The sequence below is a fragment of the Osmerus eperlanus genome, chromosome 21 (assembly GCF_963692335.1).
Source record: "Osmerus eperlanus chromosome 21, fOsmEpe2.1, whole genome shotgun sequence".
Lineage (NCBI taxonomy): Eukaryota > Metazoa > Chordata > Actinopteri > Osmeriformes > Osmeridae > Osmerus > Osmerus eperlanus.
The window spans coordinates 682,027-704,501 of NC_085038.1; the positions used below are offsets into that span (position 1 = coordinate 682,027).

Genomic DNA, 22,475 nt, shown 5'->3' on the forward strand with positions numbered 1-22,475 from the left:
CTCATCACAAACACATGTAGTCCACACTCAGAGCATGTTTGGCTCGGTGCTAGGACAGTTTCACTTCAGTCAAAAAAAAACATTCTGGCTTAAGTTAAATATTTTTTATTTAATTTTTTAAAAGTTGTACAATCCATCTTGGTCATTATCATACAAAACATTTGTGTCTTTTCAACCATAAGATGTTCCTTCATCTCCAGTGTGTCTATTGGTCCTGAGTGTGAGGCTCACAGCTGATTGGCTGTTCTGTAAACTCCTCCCAGAAGTCTGGATTCTCTTGGTACCATTTCACTGCAAACAGAAACGGATGACCTGAAGTCATGATCAAATTATCAAAATCTGTAAAAATGGCAGGGGTGATCTGGACCTGAAACTTCTTGATCTGCAGTCCCCCACCACCACCATTTAATAATGCATGTACAGAAAACAAAGTAATTCTCTGTATTGCATATTTTCAACGAGGAACAGCACAAGTGAGCTGTACCTGTCGTCCTGATGCCCTCTGCCCAGGAGACGGCCGGCGCCCAGCCCAGATGCCTGAGCTTGTCCGAGTTGATGGGGTACCTGAGGTCAACCTGGGGCCTGGAGGTCAGAGGTCAGATTCCTCAGGTCAAGCTGCTTTTTTGCTAACGTTTTTATTCCAACTGTAATTCACCTACCGCTCGGCAACAAACTCTAACCAATCACCCAGGTCCGAGTCCGGCACGTTCCTGACCTGGGAGAAACACAGGCATGTTTATTCCCCTTCTACTTCTATATGTTTTAAGACGAAAGCAGCGGACACGATCACAAGGACATGGACTCGACCTTACCATCTTGGTTAGCTCTCTGGCCAGCTGGATGATGGAGATCTCAAAGTCGGCCCCAATGTTGTAGATTTCTCCCACAATCCCTTTCTCCAGAATGGTGAAAAGGGCCTCAACAACATCCTCCACAAACAGGAAGTGGCGAGACTGGGGCCTTGTGCCTTGTATGGTACTAAGAGAGGATTATGGGGCTTGTAGTCAACAAACACAATGAGTAGCCTACAAAAATTATAATTGATGCTAAATGTCAAATGTTACCACTTCTTGTCGTTTTGCAGAAGAGAGACGAATCTTGGAATGACCTTTAAAAAAAAACTACATTAATATTTTTGAGGAACACAAGCAAGATTCGTCAAAGGACGTTGGAGTACCTTTTCAGTGAACTGTCTGGGTCCATAGACGTTGTTGCTCCTTGTCACGATCACAGGAAACTGATAAAAACAAACCAACTAATTACACTGTCAATTAGCTCAAATGCATCTTTGACGTTTATGTTGGTTATAGGTGCTGGAGCCCTCTACAGATGCGCTCTACAGATGGTATGAGATGTTGCCTGAACAGTAATCTCACCCTGTACTTTTCCCAGTAGGACAACACCAGACACTCTGCGGCTGCTTTGGTGTTGGAGTACGGGTTGGAGGGTCGTCTTGGGCTGGTCTCCTCAAACGCCTGTTATAAAGACAAACCGTCATCACCGCCTGTATTAAATCTGTGGAGATCTGTTATTAATAATCTGTAAAAGTTTTATGAGACGTCTGTGTGAACGGACCTTATCCAGGCTCTGTCCGTAAACCTCGTCTGTGCTGATGTAAACAAACTTGGCCACCTTGGCGTCGAACGCTCCCTTCAGTAGCACGCGCGTCCCTTCCACGTTCACCCTCTGGTAGGTTGATGGACAGACGAAGGAAGACTCTACAAGAAAATAAATGGTGTTATTATCCTATATCTTTGGCAGAAACGGCGCATAGGTTGTAGTTAGGTCGTTTTTAGGCGCAATTAAAAACAAACTTAATCAGGAAAGTATAGTCGATTCTCACCAACGTGTGTTTTGGCGGCCAGATGAAAAACAATATCTATGTTTTCTGTGGCGAAAATATGGTTTACCAAGCGTGGATTGCAAATGTCCCCCTGTTAACAAAAAGATACAGATTGGCATCAGAATTTAGGAATATGCACACAAGTGTTATTTAGCTTTGAAAACTAAATTGACATTTTTTTTGGTCTACATGTAGACTAGGCCTATTATTTACATAATTCCAGTGGCCCAAATAGGCTTGGCATGATCATTGAAATACAATAACCGAATATTCGCACCTTGATGAACGTGTAGTTGTCTCTCTCTTCAAAGCGTTCCAGGCTGCGTGCACTCGCACAGTAGTCCATCTGTGAGAACAGATTATGTTAATCATTATATTTTACTCGTTAACTTTCCAACGCAATAATGTCCCGTTTACGTGAGGTGATCAAAACGAGATTGATATTGACAACTTCAATAAGAGAATAGTTTTTGTTTAGGACCGTAACTTAAATAGTCAGCACATCAAAACCATCAGCTGAAGAAGTGCAAAAAGCGTCTTACATTGTCCAAATTGATAACGCGCCAGTCTGGATGTCTGTTGACCAAGGAACAGACGAAATGGGACCCACTATAGAGACGAGAAAAAAGTATTGATGGATATTGGAGTCTGACAGAGGCTGAACTATAGTCCACATCGCTTTATTTCTAAGAGATACACTTACATGAACCCCGACCCTCCGGTGACCAGGATATTCGTACAGAAGTCCATCTCTCACCACCCGAGACTCACTGAAGACCAGTTTAAATACATTCGTGACAAACACCATTCGAGATGTTGGACGAAAGCACCTTGACTGAAATTAGTCATCCAACTAACTTCCCATGTTTTAGGAGTTCTGAAAAACGGAGACTACACACCGCTTCTTGCTACTTCACAGATGATTCACATAGCTGATATTACGACAGTACAAAGCTGCTCTACGGCAATGTTGACACGTATTATCGTTAGGTGGGACATTTTGGAGATTCCTGTTTGGTCCTTCTGATTGGTTTTCATGTTTGACGTCCTAACAAGGTCTCTCAATGATTGGCTGAACTCGACATCCATCAAACTGTCAGCGCTCAGGGATCTGTGTTTGTCGATCGTTCCATTGATTCGTAGTCGAATAAATGTCCTGTTAATGCAAAGATTTAATATTCATCAACAATGTATCGACTATGGGCCGTACTTACGGCTTTCATAATATGCACTCCTGTCGTATTTGGTAAAACCGTCATAGGAGTTTTCAAGAGTGATGCAGCACGACAACAGATCGGCCAGTACATCACTAAATTCATGTACCACGGTAGGCACTAAATTCAAGGAAAGCATTTGATGTATATTTGCGTGTGTGTGTTGCACGCGTCTTATTTCTTGCTTGTCTTATCTTACTGAACATGTTAGAGAAATATGTTGTATTTTTTAAACAAGATCCGTTGGGACTCCTTACTTGTGGTTATTTTTTCTTTCTTTAGAATCCTGTTGATATCTTCAAAAAATACACAACATGTTATCCTACCAGACAGGCAAAATATAGCAAATGTGGGATAAGACTTCTTGATCAAATCTCAGGTGTGAAACAAAAAAACTACCTTGGATTGTTTAGGGTTCAAAGTTCACCAACATACAAACTCAACACGGTGTTATTCTAAACCGCGGGTGTCTCAGGTCAAAGCTCTAACAACACAGCCTCGTTTGAGTATCAAAGCAGGAGAACAATCACCTCCCTCATCAGTGATGTGAGCATAGCTCAGCAGAGATGTAGGGTCAAACAGAACTGCAAAAACTTGATCCATGATAGAGCTTCTGTCCTGCCTGTTAACAGTAAAACAAACGAATAAAGAAACAAAAATATTATGAAACATCGACATCTCTTCCGCTCACCTCTTCAGTTTCACTCCAGTAATCCGTCTCCTTCTGTGTGTCCAGGGGGCGGAGGTCGGGTGGTGTGCCGACTGGAGAACGCTCCTCTGGCGGTGGAGAAGGAGGCTCGCCTGCTGCTCTTCCAGGACCTGGAGGACGGCTTCGACAACCTGAGCTGCCTGGAGCGTCTCTCCAGAGCCCAGCTCTCCAGTAGGTCACACTCACCCCAGGGAGCTGGACTGGAGGTTGTACTGTACATTATAAGGCTTGAAGGGGCCCTTTGCTGCATGTCTTCCCCTCTATCTCTCCCTGCCTTTCCTGTTACACTTTACTTTACTGTCCAACAAAGCATGAAAAATTACAAAGTATAATAATAGTAATATTAAGGGTGGAGTCAGGGGGCTGAGCGGTTAGGGAAGCGGGCTAGTAATCTGAAGGTTGCCAGTTCGATTCCTGGCCGTGCAAAATGACGTGTCCTTGGGCAAGGCACTTCACCCTACTTGCCTCGGGGGGAATGTCCCTGTACTCACTGTAAGTCGCTCTGGATAAGAGCGTCTGCTAAATGACTAAATGTAATGTAAATGTAATGTAAGGGTGTGGTATTTCAAATTGATGGCGTCCATTTCTAACGTGCCCTGTCGTCGTCTGCCTTCCTGTCCCAGTTCCCCTGATCCAGGAGGAACACAACCAGAGCATTCCGCCCCAGGCCTCCCCCCAGACTTGGCACGCCCTGTACAGCGACCGCTACACCTGCCGCCACCAGGACGCCATCCCAGCACAGGAAGACCTGCACTTCCTCCTCATGCTGTTGAACCCAGATGGAGCAGGGAACCCTCTGGAACACTTCAGCTCAGAGGAGGCAGGTTAGCCAGCCAATCACCCTACGCCACCTTTACTCAACCAGCCAATCACCCTACGCCACCTTCACTCAACCAGCCAATCACCCTATGCCACCTTTACTCAACCAGCCAATCACCCTACGCCACCTTTACTCAACCAGCCAATCACCCTACGCCACCTTTACTCAACCAGCCAATCACCCTACGCCACCTTCACTCAACCAGCCAATCACCCTATGCCACCTTTACTCAACCAGCCAATCACCCTACGCCACCTTTACTCAACCAGCCAATCACCCTACGCCACCTTTACAATCACATGACACGCGATGCCAGCTGCAAACATGAACGTGACAACACCATTCATTACAATTCATTCATTTAGCAGATGATTTTAATCAAAGCGATAAACAGACAGACAGTAGAGCAGAAGATCAGGGATCTGAAGAACATCGTACCAACCCTAATCCCAGCGAGGGATCACACATAAAAACATCAGATTTTTGGTCTTCATTCTTCAAGATGAACAGATCTCCCACCTCTCTCTCGTGTTGCAGGCCTTCACAGTTTCTACTTCCTGTTGATCCTCGCCTACTTCCTGGCGTCCTGTATCTACGTGCAGCCTCTGTGGCATGCGCTGCGTAAGGGCGGCCCCATGCACACCGTGCTCAAGGTGCTCTCCGTAGCCCTCGCTCTACAGGGGGTCTCCGCACTCTGCAACTACGTCCACCTGGCCAGGTCAGTCACAGACAACAACAAAAATTCCAACCTTAAAAAAATGTTATGTAGATTTTATCCAAACTTGTTGGAAAATATTTGTTAAAAACTTTGTAGGAAAATATATATATATTTTTTGTTTTGTGGATGATAGCCAGGAAATGAAAAAAGGCGTGCAATGACAATAAATAATATTGATCATGCCACCAAATACAGATTAAAACTGTAAAAAAGTAATTAGCCTGGCTTTAAAATTCAAGAAGTAGAAAGTACAGATATTTGTGTAAAAAATGTAAGGAGTGAAAGTAGAAAGTTTTCAGAATTATTGTGAAGTAAAGTCCTGATACCAGAAAAATCTACTTAACCCTTGTGCTGCCTTCGGGTCACATGACCCCCAAGGTTCATAACGAACCATCGTTGCGTTTACCCAATTTTACCCAATACAAAAATAAATAAAAATAATTTTATTTTTACCTTTGCAATGTGGGGGGTCTGAGACAGCCCAACGGTTAAAAGAAAATTCTTTACTGTGTTTTTGTATGCGGTAAAGTTGTCGCAATACGACGGTGGGTCACAATGACTGATGGGTCAGAATGACCCGAAGATAACACAAGGGTTAAGTACTTGCCATCTTCGGATACCTGGTTTCCTCCAGCCGTGCTGGTGTGCAGAGAGGGCGTGCAGAGAGGGCGTCCAGAGAGGGCGTCCAGAGAGGGCGTCCAGAGAGGGCGTCCAGAGAGGGCGTGCAGAGAGGGCGTGTAGAGAGGGTGACCTGCTGTGTATTCCTCAGGTACTGCAGAGACGGGCTGGGCGTGCCTCTGATGGGAAGCCTGGCTGAGTGTGAGTCTGTCATTCCTGCCTGTTCTGAATCCTTGTGTAGTTCTCACACACTATCACCCAATAAGGACACTACGATCCCAAGATCGTTCACAAACCTACTTCACCATGAAAGGTTGTGTTCAGTGTGTTGTAACGGAGCTGTTCCTCCCCAGTGTGTGAGGTGCTGTCCCAGGTGTCCATGCTGTACTTGCTGCTGAGTCTGTGTCTGGGCTGGACGCTCGGCCGCAGCAGGAAAACACAGAGCAGACCGCTTCAGTGGAGCTCCTCCCCCTTCTCCACCGCGCTGGCGCTCGGGGGCGTGGCCACGCAGGTCCGCACACCACCACGGTCCTTACATTTACATTTAGTCATTTAGCAGCTCTTATCCAGAGCGACTTACAGTAAGTACAGGGACATTCCCCCGAGGCAAGTAGGGTGAAGTGCCTTGCCCAAGGACACAACGTCAGTTGGCATGACCGGGAATCGAACTGGCAACCTTCGGATTACTAGCCCGATTCCCTCACCGCTCAGCCACCTGACTCCCCAGTCAGGTCCTTTAGCTGAGACCAGCGGTTGTCAACCCTGGTGCTCGGGGACCCCCCTTTCCCTGCTCCATCACACCTGGTTCATATTAATTGAGCATCATCAAGCTCAGCAGAAGCCTGATATCGACCCATTCATGTCCAACCGGCACATCCACCACTGTGTGTGTAATTCCTCTTGGGGCCCACAGGGGGCACTGTGTGTGTAATACCTCTTGGGGCCCACAGGGGGCACTGTGTGTGTAATACCTCTTGGGGCCCACAGGGGGCACTGCTGTTGTGGGAGCAGCTGGAGGAGACGGAGCACCACGGCTTCCACGGGCAGCGCAGCGTGGCCGGCCTGCTGCTCATCGCCCTGCGGGTGGGCCTCGCCCTGCTGCTGGGCTCCGGGCTGTACCAGGCCACCTGCTCTGAGAGAAGCACGCTCAAGAGGGACTTCTACGTCACCTTCGCCAAGGTAACACGCCTCAGACACGGACAGACCGGGAGGCTACGCTTTCTGAGGCTTTTACATACACACACTTTTAATGCGTACACACACAGACACACACACAGACACACACACAGACACACACACAGACACACACACAGACACACACACAGACACACACACAGACACACACACAGACACACACACAGACACACACACAGAAATAGACTCAGTGTCTAACTGCTCCGGGGTTCTCTGCTGACGGGTCGTGTGGTGTGTGTCAGGGCTGCCTCCTGTGGTTCCTGTGCCAGCCAGTACTGGTGCTGCTCTCTGGGCTGTTCAACCTGCACCAGAGACAGAAGGTAGGAGCTCTCTCCTCCACACAGCAGATCCCACAGCCTGGGGAGGAACTAGTCTATAAAGCTGTGTGTGTGTGTGTGTGTGTGTCCAGGTGGTGACCATCGGGGTGATCCTGTGCCAGTCTATATCAGTGGTGATTCTCTACCAGCTGTTCTTGTCCCGCAGTCTATACTGGGAGGTCTCCTCCCTCTCCTCTGTCAGCCTGCCCCTCACCATGTCCCGAGGGGGCTGGGGGGGCCACTGACCCCCCAGCCCCTCACCATGTCCCGAGGGGGCTGGGGGGGCCACTGACCCCCCAGGCCCCTGACCGGCCCTGCTTGGGGGCTACCTATTGACTGTGGAGGCCTGGGGTTTCACTGACCCTGCACAACGACTACAAGCTCACTGTCTCTTTCCTGACCCCAACCTCAGGTGCAGGTCAGAGGTCACACACACAGAACTGACCCCAGAACTTGAACTCCAAAGTCCAGAGTTATGTGAATGTTTTCTGATGTTTCATTTGTGTTTGAGGATGTTTATCTAGTGCTGGACTGAGAAATCCTACTGAAACTAATCTCCTGAAGTTAAAGTTCCTTTTGTGAGAGAATAATGGATTGACAGTCTGACTGTCTGTCTATAGGAGATACCAAAATGTACCATGGAATGCTTTTCTTTTTTTAATTCTGTTATATTGGTCAGACTTCTATTATACACCTATTTTGTGTAAGTATCCACATCACTTGGAAAATGTATCTTAATCCCCAGCACAAAGTTTGTGGACATATAAATGCATGTGAGAGTTGTATTAATGCTATTTGCATCAATCGTGGAATTATACTTGAATATTCATGCTCATTCTAGTTGTTATTGAACCAGATGTGATGTCATAACAGCTGTGGTGACATCACAGCTGTGGTTTTCCCTCTAAGTGCCTGAGACGACAATCACTCCACCTGCTAGGTGTTTCTGACCTGCTAGGTGTTTCTCACCTGCTAGGTGTTTCTGACCTGCTAGGTGTTTCTGTACAACACCAGGATCTACGCTAAAATATGAGAGGACATCAAAAAGATCAAATAACACTGCTCAATGTTCATGTAAAGCATGTTTTTAGAGTACAAATTTAATTACTGTGTATGTTTATTTAAATAAAGAATACTTCACAGTTGTAGATTAAAGGTGTGTGTACGTGTTTGTACCATGAACAACAAAACAAAACTACCTTCTGCTACAAATTAGATTACAAATGTAGCCTAACAAGTCTAATGTAAATGACCGATTATCGTTGTTCATGGTCTAACGATGTCTTATACGTACATGTATGCAACAGTAAATATTGTACCTGTAATGTTTTCTCTGGGCAGCAGCAGTTTCCTCAATGTGTGTCTCAGAATGAAACATTTACATTTTCCATTTAGTCATTTACCAGACGCTCTTATCCAGAGCGACTTACAGTAAGTACAGGGACATTCCCCCTTAGGCAGGTAGGGTGAAGTGCCTTGCCCAAGGACACAACGTCATTTGGCACGGCCGGGAATTGCCCTGGCAACCTTCAGATTACTAGCCCGATTCCCTAACCGCTCAGCCACCTGACTCCCAGAAACAGAAAGAAGCTTCCAGGTTGTAAACCACCAACATTCATGTCATATCTGTTGTTGACTAAGTGCTAAAAATACCAAAAGGCTAAAGAGTTGTCAGTAAGTGGGTGGATGTGGTTATGATTTCCCAGAGCTGGAAACTTCTCTTCTGACCGCCACAGCGAGGGGGAGAAGGTGGTTGATGTGGTTAAAAACGCTGCGGAAGCTAAATAGGCCACCTTGTGTCACAGAAAGCTGAACACTGCATGTTCTCTGCTGGCTTTCAGACTTCACTACTCTTCCACCGGGAGCCTGGTGGTCAGACGAACAGTCCAACACACACACAGATACACAACACACTGAGACCTTGTAATCAAACACACACAAATACACAACACACTGAGACCTTGTAATCAAACACACACAAATACACAACACACTGAGACCTTGTAATCAAACACACACAAATACACAACACACTGAGACCTTGTAATCAAACACACACAAATACACAACACACTGAGACCTTGTAATCAAACACACACAAATACACAACACACTGAGACCTTGTAATCAAACACACACACAAATACGCAACACACTGAGACCTTGTGATCAAACACACACACAAATACGCAACACACTGAGACTTTGTAATACTGGCTGGCACACAACTTAATGGTTCCCTCCAAGCCAAACAGAACAGCGGGGGTTACCTGGGAACACCGGGGAACACCTGGGAATACCTGGGAACACCTGGGAACACCTGGGAACACCTGGGAATACCTGGAAACACCGGGGAACACCTGGGAACACCTGGGAACACCTGGGAATACCTGGGAACACCTGTTAACTACCTCAGGCTACCAGGACAGAGGGAATGCATCAGCAAAGTCACATGCAGGAGATCTTGCTCAGGGGTGGAACATTTGACTGCAGATCAAGAGACCATAGGCGCCCATACCGTGGGTGCTCTGGAGCTGCGTGCGCTCACGTGTGCCAGACTGCCAGTAGGCTACATGCATTTATAATTAAACAGTGCAATTAAACTACTTTTTTTTTTTTTTTAAGGGCATGTTCCCGTGAGCATCCACGGAGGAAAATCGGCGCCTCTGCAAGATACCCCAGGTTTGAATTCACCTTTGTACATTGTGTTGGAAAAACTAAGTGAACAATATTTGCTTGAAGAACACTTGTTAAAATCTGTATTAAACCTGGCCCTGATCCAGCTCTGCAGCAGCTCAGCAGGTGTGGTTTCTGCTGGATGTAGGTCAGGGTCTACCCACCAGGGTCACACCACACACTGGGGACAGGAAGACCACGAAAACTGTGCATGAATGGAAAAGTACAAGGTTGGTTCTGTAGCAGATATTTGGGCCCACCTACACGTTGGAGGTTTGGAATCGCCTGCTTGCCATCCTTGGTTGTTGAATGTACCGATGTATTCAAATGAGTTGGCTTCCAAATAGGGTTTCACTTCAGTGTTTTTCTTTATTACATTATGAATTGGTACATTCTGTGTTGGCTTTCCACACACCTGGATGATGTTTCAGTTGTAGAAATTAAGTGTTTAGTTACCATGACTTTGCCCTCATAAAACAGTTTTTGTTTGCTGGTGGAGATTTATAAAAGTGTAAGTGTTAAGGGCTGTCAGTGTGAGCTACTTGTTTTTACTCATTGCTCATATATTGTACGCCTTGTAAGATAGATACAGTATATTAAGCCTATCCAAATAACCAAAAATATATATTTACTAGATATTGTATTATAGTTCAATCTCTGGTTCTTCTATAATATGAATGAAACCAGCCCATCTCAGCTGTTTCAGCTGTACCATGTGTAGCCTTGTATGGTACTGGTCTTGTCTGGACCTGTACTGGTACTGGTACAGGTAAATACACAGTCCATTAAGCATGTAACATGTAGAAAAATGCATATCCCCTGTATCTAAAACTTTTTATGCCAAACAGTTGTCAAATATACCCAGGAAAATTCCTTGTAAGTGTAAACCTACTTGCCAATAACCTTCTGATTCTGACGAGATAAAGAGTTCAAATGAAATGAACATCTTGTCTACACAGAGAAGTAGATGAACAAGAAGAAGCCCACAGAGATGATGAGCAGCATGGCCAGGTTGAGGAGCAGCCTGCTTCTGGGGGTCTCCAGGAGCATGTCCTCCACCTGCCTCTTCTCCTGGGGGGGCTGTCTGCGCTGCTCCTGGCACCCACAGAACCACCGCAGGACCCGCCCCCACACGCTTCCTCCCCCCCCCCCTCTGCAACACTCCACCCTTCCACCCCTCTCCTTCACTCCTCCATCCCTCTCCTCCTCCACCCCTCCATTCCTCTCCTCCACCCCTCCATTTCTCTCCTCCTCCACCCCTCCACTCTTCTCCTCCTCCTCCACCCCTCCATCCCTCTCCTCCTCCACCCCTCCATTCCTCTCCACCCCTCCATCCCTCTCCTCCTCCACCCCTCCATTCCTCTCCTCCACCCCTCCATCCCTCTCCTGGCCCTCCCACCTTATCATTCCGGTGTGACCGTTACCGCTCTGACCCAAGAGTGTGGTGATGGCGAGCGTGCCGTTGTGGTGTCCTGTGGATGACTCGCTGACGGGGCTCTTGTCCCCCCGGCTGCGAGGGCTGCTCCACCCCTCCTCAGGGCTGTCAGTGCTGGAGGAGGCGTGTCTGTGGCGCAGCCCCCAGAGGGTGGAGGTGCGTACCTGCTCCACGCTGGGGGGAGGGGAGCTCAGACTGACCACCACCGTCACCAGCCCTGACACCCAGAACAGAACCAGAGCCACGTACATGAAGTGGATCTTCATGAACGCTGGCCGCTGGTCCGGCTGGTCACAGAGAGGCTCTCGGTACACGAACGCCAGCGCCAGCCTCGTCACTCCCAGAACAAACCCCACCATGCCGCCCCAGAATGCACCTCTCTCGTTGCAGCGGCGCCAGAGGATTCCCAGGAGGAAGATGGCGGCGATGGGCGGGGTCAGGTAGTCGGACACTTCCTGGATGTAGTAGAACATCTGCCCCCGCTGCATCTCCACGACGACGGGTACCCAGGCGATGCTGATGACCACCATGACGACCACGCACACCCGGCCGACCATCATTAGCTCCCGCGACGACGCCCGCTCCCGCGCCATCTTGTAGATGTCCAGGGTGAAGATGGTGCTGGCAGAGTTGAAGATGGAGTCCAGGTCGCTCATCAGAGCTGCGATCATCACCGCCATCATGAGGCCACGAAGGCCCACGGGCATCACAGACATCACCAGGCGTGGGTAGGCCACATTGGTGCAGCCCGCCCTCGACCCACACACCTCCAGGCAGTGTTCAGGGCTGATGCACGCCAGCTGATCCACAAACAGGATCCGGGAGATCATCCCTGGGATGACCATGATGAACATGGGCAGGATCTTGAGGAAGCCAGCCATGATGGTGGAGCCTTTGGCGTGGACGATGTTCTTTGCGGCCAGAACCCTCTGCACGATGACCTGGTCTGCACACCAGTACCAGATGGAGGCTGGGGTCTGCCCCAGGATGAAGCCTGGCCAGGGCATGTCTGGGTCCAGAGGCCCGCGCAGCACCTTCAGAGACTGGGGTTTGGGGGTGATGTGGCAGGAGGAAGAGTACGTTAGGTTGCTAGGCGACGCCAGCAGTATGGCGGTGACGTTTGGCGTTGCTTGCATGTACTTGGTCCACACGCCCTCCAGCCCTCCCACCTTGTCCAGGCTGAGCACAGCCAGCCACAGGGCTCCTGAGATCATCAGGATGGCCTGCAGCGTGTCTGTGTAGATGACGGCCGCCAGCCCGCCCGTGACGGTCATCAGGGCCGTGGTGGAGATGAGGAGGATGATGGACAGGTAGAGATCCCACCCCAGAGACTCCTGGATGAAGAGCGCGCCGGAGTAGAGGTCTACAGAGAGCTTGGTGAAGATGTAGAGCAGCAGGGTGAGGGCGGCGAAGTACACCTTCAGACGTCTCCCTCCGAAGCGCTTGGCCAGGTACTCGGGCATGGTGTACACACCAGAGTGGATGTAGACGGGGATGAACACCCAGCCCAGGACCTGGAGCAACAGCAGGGCGTTCAGCTCCCAGGCGGACACACCGAGACCACTGGCCGCTGCAGAACCGGCCAGGCCGATGAAATGCTCACTGCCGATGTTGCTGACGAACAGAGATGCACCGATCATCACCCAGTTCATTGAACGGCCAGCCAGGAAGTAACCGCTTACTGTGCTCCTATTGGCTCTCCACATGGCCAGGAACCCCACGGTGAGAACCAGGAGGAAGTACAGAACTACAACTAGTATGTCTACCGTGTCCATGCTGGCAGCCATCTTGAGACAGATCGGATTTCAGTCCCTTACCAAATCCTAATTTTCTTGACAACCTCCGACACTGCCGATTTAGTGTCTTCTTCAGCAGTTATCCCCCAAAGGTTTTTAGTTAGAAGTTGAAAGATTGTAGTCTTAGTTTGGTCTGTTGAAAAGCACTAGGTGTTGGGAAGTCCAGGTTAGTGCCAACACACGCACACCGTGGAGGAAACAATCAGATGAAGATGACAGCTCAGCTGAGTGGGCAAGTCTGCAGACAGAACACACACACATCAAGGTAGATAAGAGACAAACCTGAAAGAAAATCTGATTATTTCATTGTGTGGATAATAGGGGTACAAAACCAAACAGCAAAAAAACTAATTGTTCCACACACAAACCACACACAAATATTATAGGAAAGTCAAAACTTCTGAGATTCCTCCGCGTACCACTAGAACGGTAAAGCCATAGTTTGAGAACCACTGATCTAAAATGATGGGAATCTACGCCGGATATACAGAAAATACACCGAAAATACAGAGAACACTGAAATGGTCATTTTTCTTTCCCGTAATGTGCTAAACAAACCAGACCAGGAGGTTTGGGGGAGTCACCACATCATCACCCTGGCAAAGGGTTTAGGGTTTAACCGAGGACTCAGAATTTATAGCAATGTAAACATTCATTCTATTTTATTCCCTGCTGCTCCACGTGCTCGGTACATATTTGTTGTTCTCGTGTTTATTGAAAGCTCCTCCTGAAGGTGCCGTTCATCCAACAACTGTTTAATTAAGCCAGACAAGTAGCACACTACACACACAATACACACACTACACACATATTTACTGGCAGTCCAATAATGTATCTAAATTCGTGTAGGTGATAATTATCTGGAATGGTACACTGCACAATTTTGGATGACAATGCCGAGGGCCGTTTTCTAGAACAAATTAAACACTAAATAATTTTCATCAGAAAGAAAGATGATTAATTACCCAGCTTTCATGGTGGAGACACTGCATGGACCACATATAGGCTACTGTCGCCTGGAACTCCTGTACGTTCTGTGTGAAGATAAAGCGCGTAATAAAGGTCACTTACCATGATATGAACATCGTCAGCTTCATCGTTAAATAAAACGGTATTGCGGAGGCAGGTAGAGTTGAGACAAACTGTTGAACTGTCCCGATTATATATTTCCTAGACTGTGTGTGATTGTATGACACACACCACCCCAAACCAACCACCTCGGTGACGGCGATGCACGAGCAGGACAGTTATACATCAAGTTGTTGAGGAAATCATTACAGGGCTTATGTTTTTTTACGGTGACGCATGTCTGTTAAGACACACGTAAAACTATAAGTTTGAAGATTTGTGAGTAAATAATTGAATGAACTATTTTAGTCGGTGATTCATTCGTAAAGGTTTGATAATTTCTTAGATCCTTCCCGTTGACAAGGCTATACAAATTAGGTCGATTATTTGTTCATACTTGTTTCATACTTAGGCCTAATACCAATGATTCTCTCTTTTATCAATCCTCTACTCTTGTCATTCCCACTATTAGTTACAGTTAATAACCACATAACTTGAGAGGTGTTTTAGAGGGTGTGGATCCATACCAGTTGTGTCCGTTATTTTAACTGCCGCTGAAGAGAAGGTTCGTGATTATCTTGAGATCACTAAGCTCTAGGAAACAGCATTCTAAAGCATAATATCAAATACTGCCAATAAAGGTTAAATACTACTTTATAAAGTGAACTGGGTGATTGGGATGGTATTTTTTTCGACTGCCACTTGCTCTTCAGGAGGGACGGTTCATAGGTTTATAAGGTTAGTATAGGTTATTATGTGTATTATGTGTATTTAGAGGTTTATTATACTGTATTGAATATTGTATATTATTTTTATATTAGGAGGTTTACTATATTGTAGCTTATCATAGATGTAATCTATGTTCTGTGTACTTATTTCTGTAGTTCTTGTCTATATGTGTATTGCTTTGAGCCAGAAGGGATTCCACTATAGCCTACATAAAAATAAAGCACAACAATTTAATCAGAGCTACAATTCCTTAGACTTAATATAGAAAGAATAGCTACATTTAATGCCATGACTGATTCTGTCCATGTGGGGGCAGTCTTATTCCAAATGTGTTGGTGCGTGTCCGTGTGCAGGAGAGGAGGGAGAGAGAGCAGGATCGAACAGGAGATGTTGAGAGAGATAAATGGGTGAAGATCAGTAATAGAAGGAGCAACAGTAGCCTATTGTCTGGTTTACATTTGACATAAAAACATTTGAACCAAGTGAAACTTAGAGACACGCAAGACTCTTCAGAGATGGTGAGTACTTCCCTACAGAGATCTAAACTTTCTCTGCTAACCTTTTGTTTATTAATTTACTTTGAGAGCTATTGGTGATATAGACTTAATGGCAACACATTGAGCTACGGATTCAGCTATTTCAATGGAAGTAAGTAAGTAAGTAAGTAAGACTTTATTTATATAGCACTTTTCATACAAGAATTGCAGCTCAAAGTGCTTTACATAAAATCAACAAAACAATAATACTAGCCGCACTCTATCTGCGGTCTCTCGAATCCATCTTAGATCCGAGCTGCCACTTGCAGTTTCTAATACACAAGACAAGACAAGGTAAACATGACATCATTCAATTGAACTGTAATTAGTTTTCCTGTTGTGAATTTGTGTTCACAGTATGGATTCATCAACACCTGTCTCAAATCTCTCGTCATTGAGAAATTTGGGGAAGAAACATGGGAGAAATTAAGGTCTGGTTTTATTCAGCGCAATAGAAACGTAGTACCATTTATCACCTTTCACAGCTGAGGAAGTCTTGTTTTTGTAACTTGGCTTGAATTTTTAATAATCTCTCATTTTCAACAGTACTTTAGCCGAAGTTCAGGACACATTCATGACATACGAGGTTTACGATGACATTTTGACACTGCGTTTGGTGCAGGAGGCTTGTAAGATGCTCGGTAGGTGATGTTACATATGAAAACTCTTTGTAACATGATTGTGAATATGAAGATAATTTCGGAGGAGAGGGGAGATATTTCAGGGCAACTAACACGGTGCAAAACAAACCCTTTCACAGACAGTGTGTTGTTCTAAGTTGACAGCTGTTTCTGTCTTGGTTAGTCTCTGTGGACAAGCTGATAAGTGACCTTCAGAGAGGAGTGGGGGGCAGACAGGCAGACCAGGTGTTAACAATGTCCCCACTGAGTCCCCTGGTGTATTACCCACCCAGGTGACCAAGGTGTGACCCAGTCCCTGCGGGACTCCTGCAGCTTCCTGTCACCCAGGTTATCAAGAGGTGTCAGGATTGAAGTGATTTAATTATCTTGGGGAGCAGGACATCCACCTCCAGGGATCAGTGCAGCTTCAGAAGGTCTGGCAGTCTTAGTTGGAGGTACTTTATTGATCCTTGAAACTGCAGCATTACAGCAGTCCAGATGCAAGTTGCCAGGACAACACACAGAGCTGTACTGTAAAACAAAACAGTTGAACTCAGTGACACAGGTAACAGGTAATACTAGGGAATGCACAAAACAATTTATCACAGGACTACAGTAACCATGTGGGATACCACTGCTATACATGCTGCTAACATATCAACAATAACAATATAACAATAAAAAACCTGAAACTTGAAATATAGCATAGAAGTTGTTTTATGTATCCTCTTTGGCAGTCCAGAGTGTGTGTTGGTATTTGTAAGGAGTAACTTTAAATGGAACCTGCTCACCAGAGACGGATCCAGGAGCTCCCGGGTGATAATCTTGGTGCTTTTTGATGTCGTCCTCTAGATGTCTCCTCAGAGGTTGTGCTGAAGCTGTTCGGAGGGTACTTCTTCAGATTCTGTAAGATGGCAGGGTACGATGCCATGCTGCGCACGCTGGGAGGAACCCTGGTGGAGTTTATAGAGAACCTGGATGCGCTTCACAGCTACCTGGCCCTGTCTTACGAGGTCCTATCCTGCTGTCATCCACCCTGCTGCACATCTCCATGCACTTACTACAGAAAACGGATGAATTATGAAACAAATGTGAATCAAATGGATAGTTAGTGACAACATTGTTGACAACAGTGGTTAATGATGCTTTCTTCACAGGAGATGAATGCTCCTTCCTTCCGTGTGGAAAAGAGTGAAGATGGAAAGATGATTCTGCATTACTACTCAGACCGGAAAGGCCTGTATCATATAGTGCCAGGTAACCAACAGTTAAACAACATGTAGGGCTGTTTGCTTTTAAAAACGATAAGAGAGTCTGATCTAAACATATTTATTGTCTTTGGGAGCTGAGTACAAAGTATTCAGGCTTCATGATTGTTCATCATTCCCTGTTCTGCTTACGATCAGCTGTATATGAAGAGTTTTTCTTGACCTCTGCGCTCAGGCATTATTGAAGCGGTGGCCATGGACTTCTTTGACAGTGAAGTGAGCATGACCATCCTTAACCAGTCAGAAGAGGACGAACGCACAGGGAAGAAAGAGCATGTGGTCTTCCTGGTTTCTCAGAGACCCCTGAAGTCAAAAAATAATCTGCAACCAGAAAAGACCAGCAGAGACGAGGAGATTGTGCGAGACAAGGAGGTAAGGGTCAAATGTCAAGATTTCACTGCTGATTTAAAAACAACTCTTATTGCATCCCCTTCATAAAAACAAACAAAACTCAAATGTATCTGAAGACTGCAGAGCTAGGTTTATGTTGAACCCAAAGACAAAAAAAACGACAGTATCGCTGTAATGATCCAGAGTTGTGCTTCTGGCTAACCTCTTGTCCGTTTGTCGAGCAGCAACAGGAAGACACTCTCAGGAAGATGAGAGAGAGGTGTGCCCACCTGCCCCTCTGCCCTGCCGGTAAGAGGCCTCCCTGGGACATGGTCAGGAGCATCGTCAGGTTTGGAAAAGGTTCCGTAAAACCCCATCATATGATAATGTATCTGGTCAAGTAATGTACAATATATTTTATATGATTTATCTCAACCCCATAGAGTTGTTTTTCTAAAGGCTTTGCAGAGTAGTTGGCAGAACCTTTTTCGGTGTTTATTGTCGCTGTCCGTTCTTCGACCTAAAGGAAATCTCCTTCAGACGTTCACCCCAATCTACCCTAACAAGCTGTGGATGGACGAGAAGGCCTTCTGCAACGCCTTCCCTTTCCACATCGTCTTCGACAAAGATGTGAGAGTTACCAGTTTTGAGTGACTGAACACTTTATTTCAAAAACGGAAGTAGCAAAACTAACAAAGTCTTCCCCCTGTTCAGCTCAAGGTGAAGCAGACCGGAGTCAACATCCAGAAGTTCGTCCCTGGTCTTCAGACCATGGACATTCGCCTGGACGAGTACTTCAGCATCGTGCACCCCGAGGTGACCTTCAACATCGAGAGCATCAGAAAGTTCATCAACAGCCAGTTTGTTCTGAAGACGAAGCGCAACATGGTGCCTCAGAACGTTCAACACCACTCCACGCTGAAACTCAGAGGTAAATAAGATGGTCAGGTGGTCAACTTGTGGGTGCTGTGTGATAGGTCAGGCAGAGATGGAAACTTTATATGTACTTTATTAGATTAAGTAAACAACTTTTCACTTACACTTTGTAAAACCTTTTTGTCAAAACTTAGTTTGGAAAAAAACACTTTTTTTTCTTTTTCAAAAAAGTTTTCAGAAAATCTTTTTCAAAAAAGTTTTCAGAAAATCTTTTTCAAAAAAGTTTTCAGAAAATCTTTTTCAAAAAAGTTTTCAGAAAATCTTTTTCAAAAAAGTTTTCAGAAAATCTTTTTCAAAAAAGTTTTCAGAAAATCTTTTTCAAAAAAGTTTTCAGAAAATCTTTTTCAAAAAAGTTTTCTGAAAATCTTTTTCAAAAAAGTTTTCAGAAAATCTTTTTCAAAAAAGTTTTCTGAAAATCTTTTTCAAAAAAGTTTTCTGAAAATCTTTTTCAAAAAAGTTTTCTGAAAATCTTTTTCAAAAAAGTTTTCTGAAAATCTTTTTCAAAAAAGTTTTTTGAAAATCTTTTTCAAAAAAGTTTTCTGAAAATCTTTTTCAAAAAAGTTTTCTGAAAATCTTTTTCAAAAAAGTTTTCTGAAAATCTTTTTCAAAAAAGTTTTCTGAAAATCTTTTTCAAAAAAGTTTTCTGAAAATCTTTTTCAAAAAAGTTTTCTGAAAATCTTTTTCAAAAAAGTTTTCTGAAAATCTTTTTCAAAAAAGTTTTGAAAAAGTTATCTTTTTTGAAAAAAAAGGATTTTCCAAACTAAGTTTTGACAAAAAGGTTTTACAAAGTGTAAGTGAAAAGTTGTTTACTTTTAGGTCACAACTGTTGGTCACAACTTTTAGGGAAAATATTTGTTCATCCTTTTAGAAGCTTTTTTTTTGACTCACTTCTACTTGAGTGAAGGATGTGTGTACTTTTGCCATCTCTGAGGTGTACTCAGGACATAGACCAGAACAGGACATTTAGAATTCATCTTGGGGAGTTAGATGGTCAGTGACAGTCGTCCTCTTCCTGTTCCCACCAGGCCAGATGGTATGGATGGAGGCCCTGGGCTGCATGGTGTACCTGTGTTCCCCCAAGCTGCGCAGCCTGCAGGAGCTGGAGGAAAGAGGCCTTCACATCTCTGACATCGCCCAGCACGACACCACCCGTGACCTCATCCTGCTCAACCAGCAACGCCTGGCAGAGATGGAGCTGTCCAATCAGCTGGAGCGCAAGAAGGCAGATACAACTTCCCATGAGTCTGGAGAGAGTAGCTCTATATATCTGTAGAGTATGTGTATAGGACTGCCATTTTATCTTTAAAATGGAGTTGTGGTATCAAATGAATGTAAAAAAAAAAAATCTAATATACGGTTTGTGTGTGTCATGTCCATCTTTAAAATGGACGTGTGTTATGGGTTTGTGTGTATGTGTGGTGTGTGTAAAACACCAGGAGGAACTAAGGATCCTGTCCAGCCACCTGGAGGCAGAGAAGAAGAAAACTGAGACGCTGCTGTACGCCATGCTGCCGCGCCACGTGGCCAATCAGCTGAAGGAGGGGAAGAAGGTGGAGGCTGGTACGTTCGTCCTGCATGCTGTCACTTCCTCTACAAACAGGTTGTTGTAAAGGGAAGTGTACTGTAGGTGGAGTTGACACCAGTAAACTGAATGCCTTTCCCCCGCAGGTGAGTTTGAGGTGTGCACCATTCTCTTCAGTGACGTTGTCACCTTCACTAACATCTGCGCGGCCTGCGAGCCCATCCAGATCGTCAACATGCTCAACTCCATGTACTCCAGGTTTGACCGACTCACCAGCGTCCACGATGTTTACAAGGTAACAGGAAATGAGAGGAGATCTCAGAGATCACCTCAGGTGGAGACTACTGACCTGTGTGTGTTCTCCATCTGCAGGTGGAGACTATTGGAGACGCCTACATGGTGGTGGGAGGGGTTCCCGTACCAACTGACAGCCACGCGGAGAGGGTCGCCAACTTCGCTCTGGGTATGCGTATTGCAGCCCGGGAAGTGACAAACCCTGTCACTGGCCAACCTATCCAGGTGCGTGTTGCTAATAACCGAATTAGCTTCGGTTTTCCTGCTCTTGTGAATGTAAAATACTGTACTGAACATGCAAATGTTTCAGATCAGGGTAGGGCTGCACACAGGGCCTGTGCTGGCTGGTGTGGTGGGGGAAAAGATGCCTCGCTTCTGCCTGTTTGGAGACACGGTCAACACTGCCTCCAGGATGGAGAGTCACGGAGTCCCTGACCACATACACCTCAGCCCCTTCACATACAAGTAAACTACATCTCTCTCTCTTCATCTATCTTTCCTTCTCTCTCTCACACACACACACACACACTCACTGATGGCTCTGGTACTGGTCTGCAGGGCGCTAGAGAACAAGAGCTTTGAAATCATGTCAAGAGGAGAGATTGAGGTGAAAGGCAAAGGCCTGATGAACACCTACTTCCTGCTCCAGAACCTGCATGTGTCCGAGGACGGCATCATGGGCAGAGGGGAGGGGGAGCCCTGCATGTACAGGGACGACCCACCCACTCTGGAGGTCACCGCTAAAGGTCAGCCAACATGTCAGGGTTTTGTATAATGCTTCATGGTGTCGTTAAACCACTCACAGTTAAACCTCTGCTCCCGTTTCTAGTCCCCGAAGAGACAAACGGTCACATGAAGGAAGACATTTCGACGAATGACCACAGTCAGGACTCTGCAGTCCCGTCTACTGCTAGTGACCTCACCAACGAGGACGAGCCTTCGCTGGAGAGCAGCTGTCGTCGTGCAACACCCTTCCAGCATGGCCGACTCACTGACGTCAACTCTCGCTTCTGCAACCTGCTGTGAGAAGCTGTGGAAGGTCTGGAAGTTTCTGAAAACCTGATATACAGTTAACAAAATAATTATCCCTTTCTGAAATATATCATAGATCACATGTTGTTTTTTGGTGTGTAGATTTATAAAAGGTGGATATTTTGTGTAGATTGTGAAAAAATTAAAACACATGGGCAAAAAAACATACTTTTTTAAGGTTTTACATCAACTGCAAAACTGAGTGTATGTTGTACAATTCTTAAGATACAAGTAGATCATGCTGTAAAAACAGCTGACATGTTTAACCCGTGGGTTACCTGGGAAGAAAGGGAAATGGTGCTAGTGTCAAGTCAAGCTAGACTTTACATCCACAAACATATGAGGTTGCCATGCAAACCGTGACTTTTTCACCATCTGGTTGAGACAAGTCACAAACAGACACCCAGCATGACTCGAGTGTGTGCATCCTTTAAATTGCCTTTTGCTTTTTGTCATCATTATTTGTCTGGGCAATATTATTATGCATCCCTTTAAAGGAAGCGCTTCACGTACAGCTGTGGAGACACGATTTGATTATCGATGACGTTTTCTGCTCGTGGCCGTAAGACTCCCTCCACTTCCTGAAGTGTTGTTGAAGGCTGAAAAGAAAGTATGATTGTTCTTATTAGTACAACTCTGTGCCTGTTTTGTTTTTCACATTTTTCATATGGAAGCAAATCAGTGACATCATGTTTTGAATTTTAAAAGGCATTGAGTAGCCTCGAATTTTTTCGCCTCGAAATTTTGAGATCTGAATGTAAGTGTTAGGTATTTGGATCAGATTTTTTTTAAACATAAAT

The 22,475-nt window shown here is 45.6% G+C and overlaps 4 protein-coding genes across 4 annotated transcripts; 2 read left to right on the forward strand and 2 right to left on the reverse strand.

Annotated features, from left to right (window-relative positions):
* Positions 1-95: 95 nt before the first annotated feature.
* Positions 96-2,804, reverse strand: LOC134007647 (dTDP-D-glucose 4,6-dehydratase-like). Its single transcript, XM_062447244.1, has 12 exons — positions 2,547-2,804; positions 2,386-2,452; positions 2,121-2,189; positions 1,844-1,934; positions 1,576-1,718; positions 1,377-1,475; positions 1,178-1,237; positions 1,065-1,108; positions 813-978; positions 660-715; positions 485-582; positions 96-291 (listed from the first exon to the last, which is right to left on the reverse strand). The coding sequence occupies exons 1-12, from the start codon at positions 2,591-2,593 to the stop codon at positions 206-208; spliced, it is 1,026 nt and encodes a 341-aa protein (XP_062303228.1). The 5' UTR covers positions 2,594-2,804; the 3' UTR covers positions 96-205.
* Positions 2,742-7,700, forward strand: gpr180 (G protein-coupled receptor 180). The gene is made up of 9 exons (XM_062447243.1): positions 2,742-3,170; positions 3,794-3,937; positions 4,390-4,590; positions 5,124-5,304; positions 6,074-6,123; positions 6,276-6,433; positions 6,910-7,101; positions 7,359-7,436; positions 7,526-7,700. The coding sequence occupies exons 1-9, from the start codon at positions 3,032-3,034 to the stop codon at positions 7,676-7,678; spliced, it is 1,296 nt and encodes a 431-aa protein (XP_062303227.1). The 5' UTR covers positions 2,742-3,031; the 3' UTR covers positions 7,679-7,700.
* A 3,219-nt stretch (positions 7,701-10,919) lies between these two features.
* LOC134007826 (sodium/myo-inositol cotransporter-like) lies at positions 10,920-13,585 on the reverse strand. The gene is made up of 2 exons (XM_062447525.1): positions 11,481-13,585; positions 10,920-11,204 (listed from the first exon to the last, which is right to left on the reverse strand). Exons 1-2 carry the CDS (start codon positions 13,329-13,331, stop codon positions 11,061-11,063), a joined length of 1,995 nt encoding a protein of 664 aa, XP_062303509.1. The 5' UTR covers positions 13,332-13,585; the 3' UTR covers positions 10,920-11,060.
* A 1,930-nt stretch (positions 13,586-15,515) lies between these two features.
* Positions 15,516-21,691, forward strand: gucy1b2 (guanylate cyclase 1, soluble, beta 2). The gene is made up of 16 exons (XM_062446987.1): positions 15,516-15,655; positions 16,031-16,104; positions 16,220-16,314; positions 17,146-17,306; positions 17,451-17,550; positions 17,737-17,933; positions 18,137-18,251; positions 18,418-18,521; positions 18,606-18,822; positions 19,853-20,049; positions 20,264-20,387; positions 20,496-20,644; positions 20,722-20,868; positions 20,954-21,108; positions 21,202-21,389; positions 21,482-21,691. Exons 1-16 carry the CDS (start codon positions 15,653-15,655, stop codon positions 21,667-21,669), a joined length of 2,214 nt encoding a protein of 737 aa, XP_062302971.1. The 5' UTR covers positions 15,516-15,652; the 3' UTR covers positions 21,670-21,691.
* Positions 21,692-22,475: the final 784 nt, after the last annotated feature.

What these genes read in the sequence shown, in the direction of transcription:
- LOC134007647 (XM_062447244.1), bottom strand. Translation starts at nt 2,593, where the DNA reads ATGGACTTCTGTACGAATATCCTGGTCACCGGAGGGTCGGGGTTCAT. An exon ending in GCGTTATCAATTTGGACAAT is followed by an intron (nt 2,190 to 2,385) that starts GTAAGACGCTTT and finishes CTGTTCTCACAG; the next exon opens with ATGGACTACTGTGCGAGTGC. An exon ending in CTGCAAAACGACAAGAAGTG is followed by an intron (nt 979 to 1,064) that starts GTAACATTTGAC and finishes ATCCTCTCTTAG; the next exon opens with TACCATACAAGGCACAAGGC.
- gpr180 (XM_062447243.1), top strand. Translation starts at nt 3,032, where the DNA reads ATGTATCGACTATGGGCCGTACTTACGGCTTTCATAATATGCACTCCT. An exon ending in TCTACGTCACCTTCGCCAAG is followed by an intron (nt 7,102 to 7,358) that starts GTAACACGCCTC and finishes GGTGTGTGTCAG; the next exon opens with GGCTGCCTCCTGTGGTTCCT. An exon ending in ACCTGCACCAGAGACAGAAG is followed by an intron (nt 7,437 to 7,525) that starts GTAGGAGCTCTC and finishes GTGTGTGTCCAG; the next exon opens with GTGGTGACCATCGGGGTGAT.
- LOC134007826 (XM_062447525.1), bottom strand. Translation starts at nt 13,331, where the DNA reads ATGGCTGCCAGCATGGACACGGTAGACATACTAGTTGTAGTTCTGTAC. An exon ending in GCCAGGAGAGGGATGGAGGG is followed by an intron (nt 11,205 to 11,480) that starts GTGGAGGAGAGG and finishes TGTGGGTGCCAG; the next exon opens with GAGCAGCGCAGACAGCCCCC.
- gucy1b2 (XM_062446987.1), top strand. An exon ending in ACATCGTCTTCGACAAAGAT is followed by an intron (nt 18,522 to 18,605) that starts GTGAGAGTTACC and finishes CCCCCTGTTCAG; the next exon opens with CTCAAGGTGAAGCAGACCGG. An exon ending in ATCAGCTGGAGCGCAAGAAG is followed by an intron (nt 20,050 to 20,263) that starts GCAGATACAACT and finishes GTAAAACACCAG; the next exon opens with GAGGAACTAAGGATCCTGTC.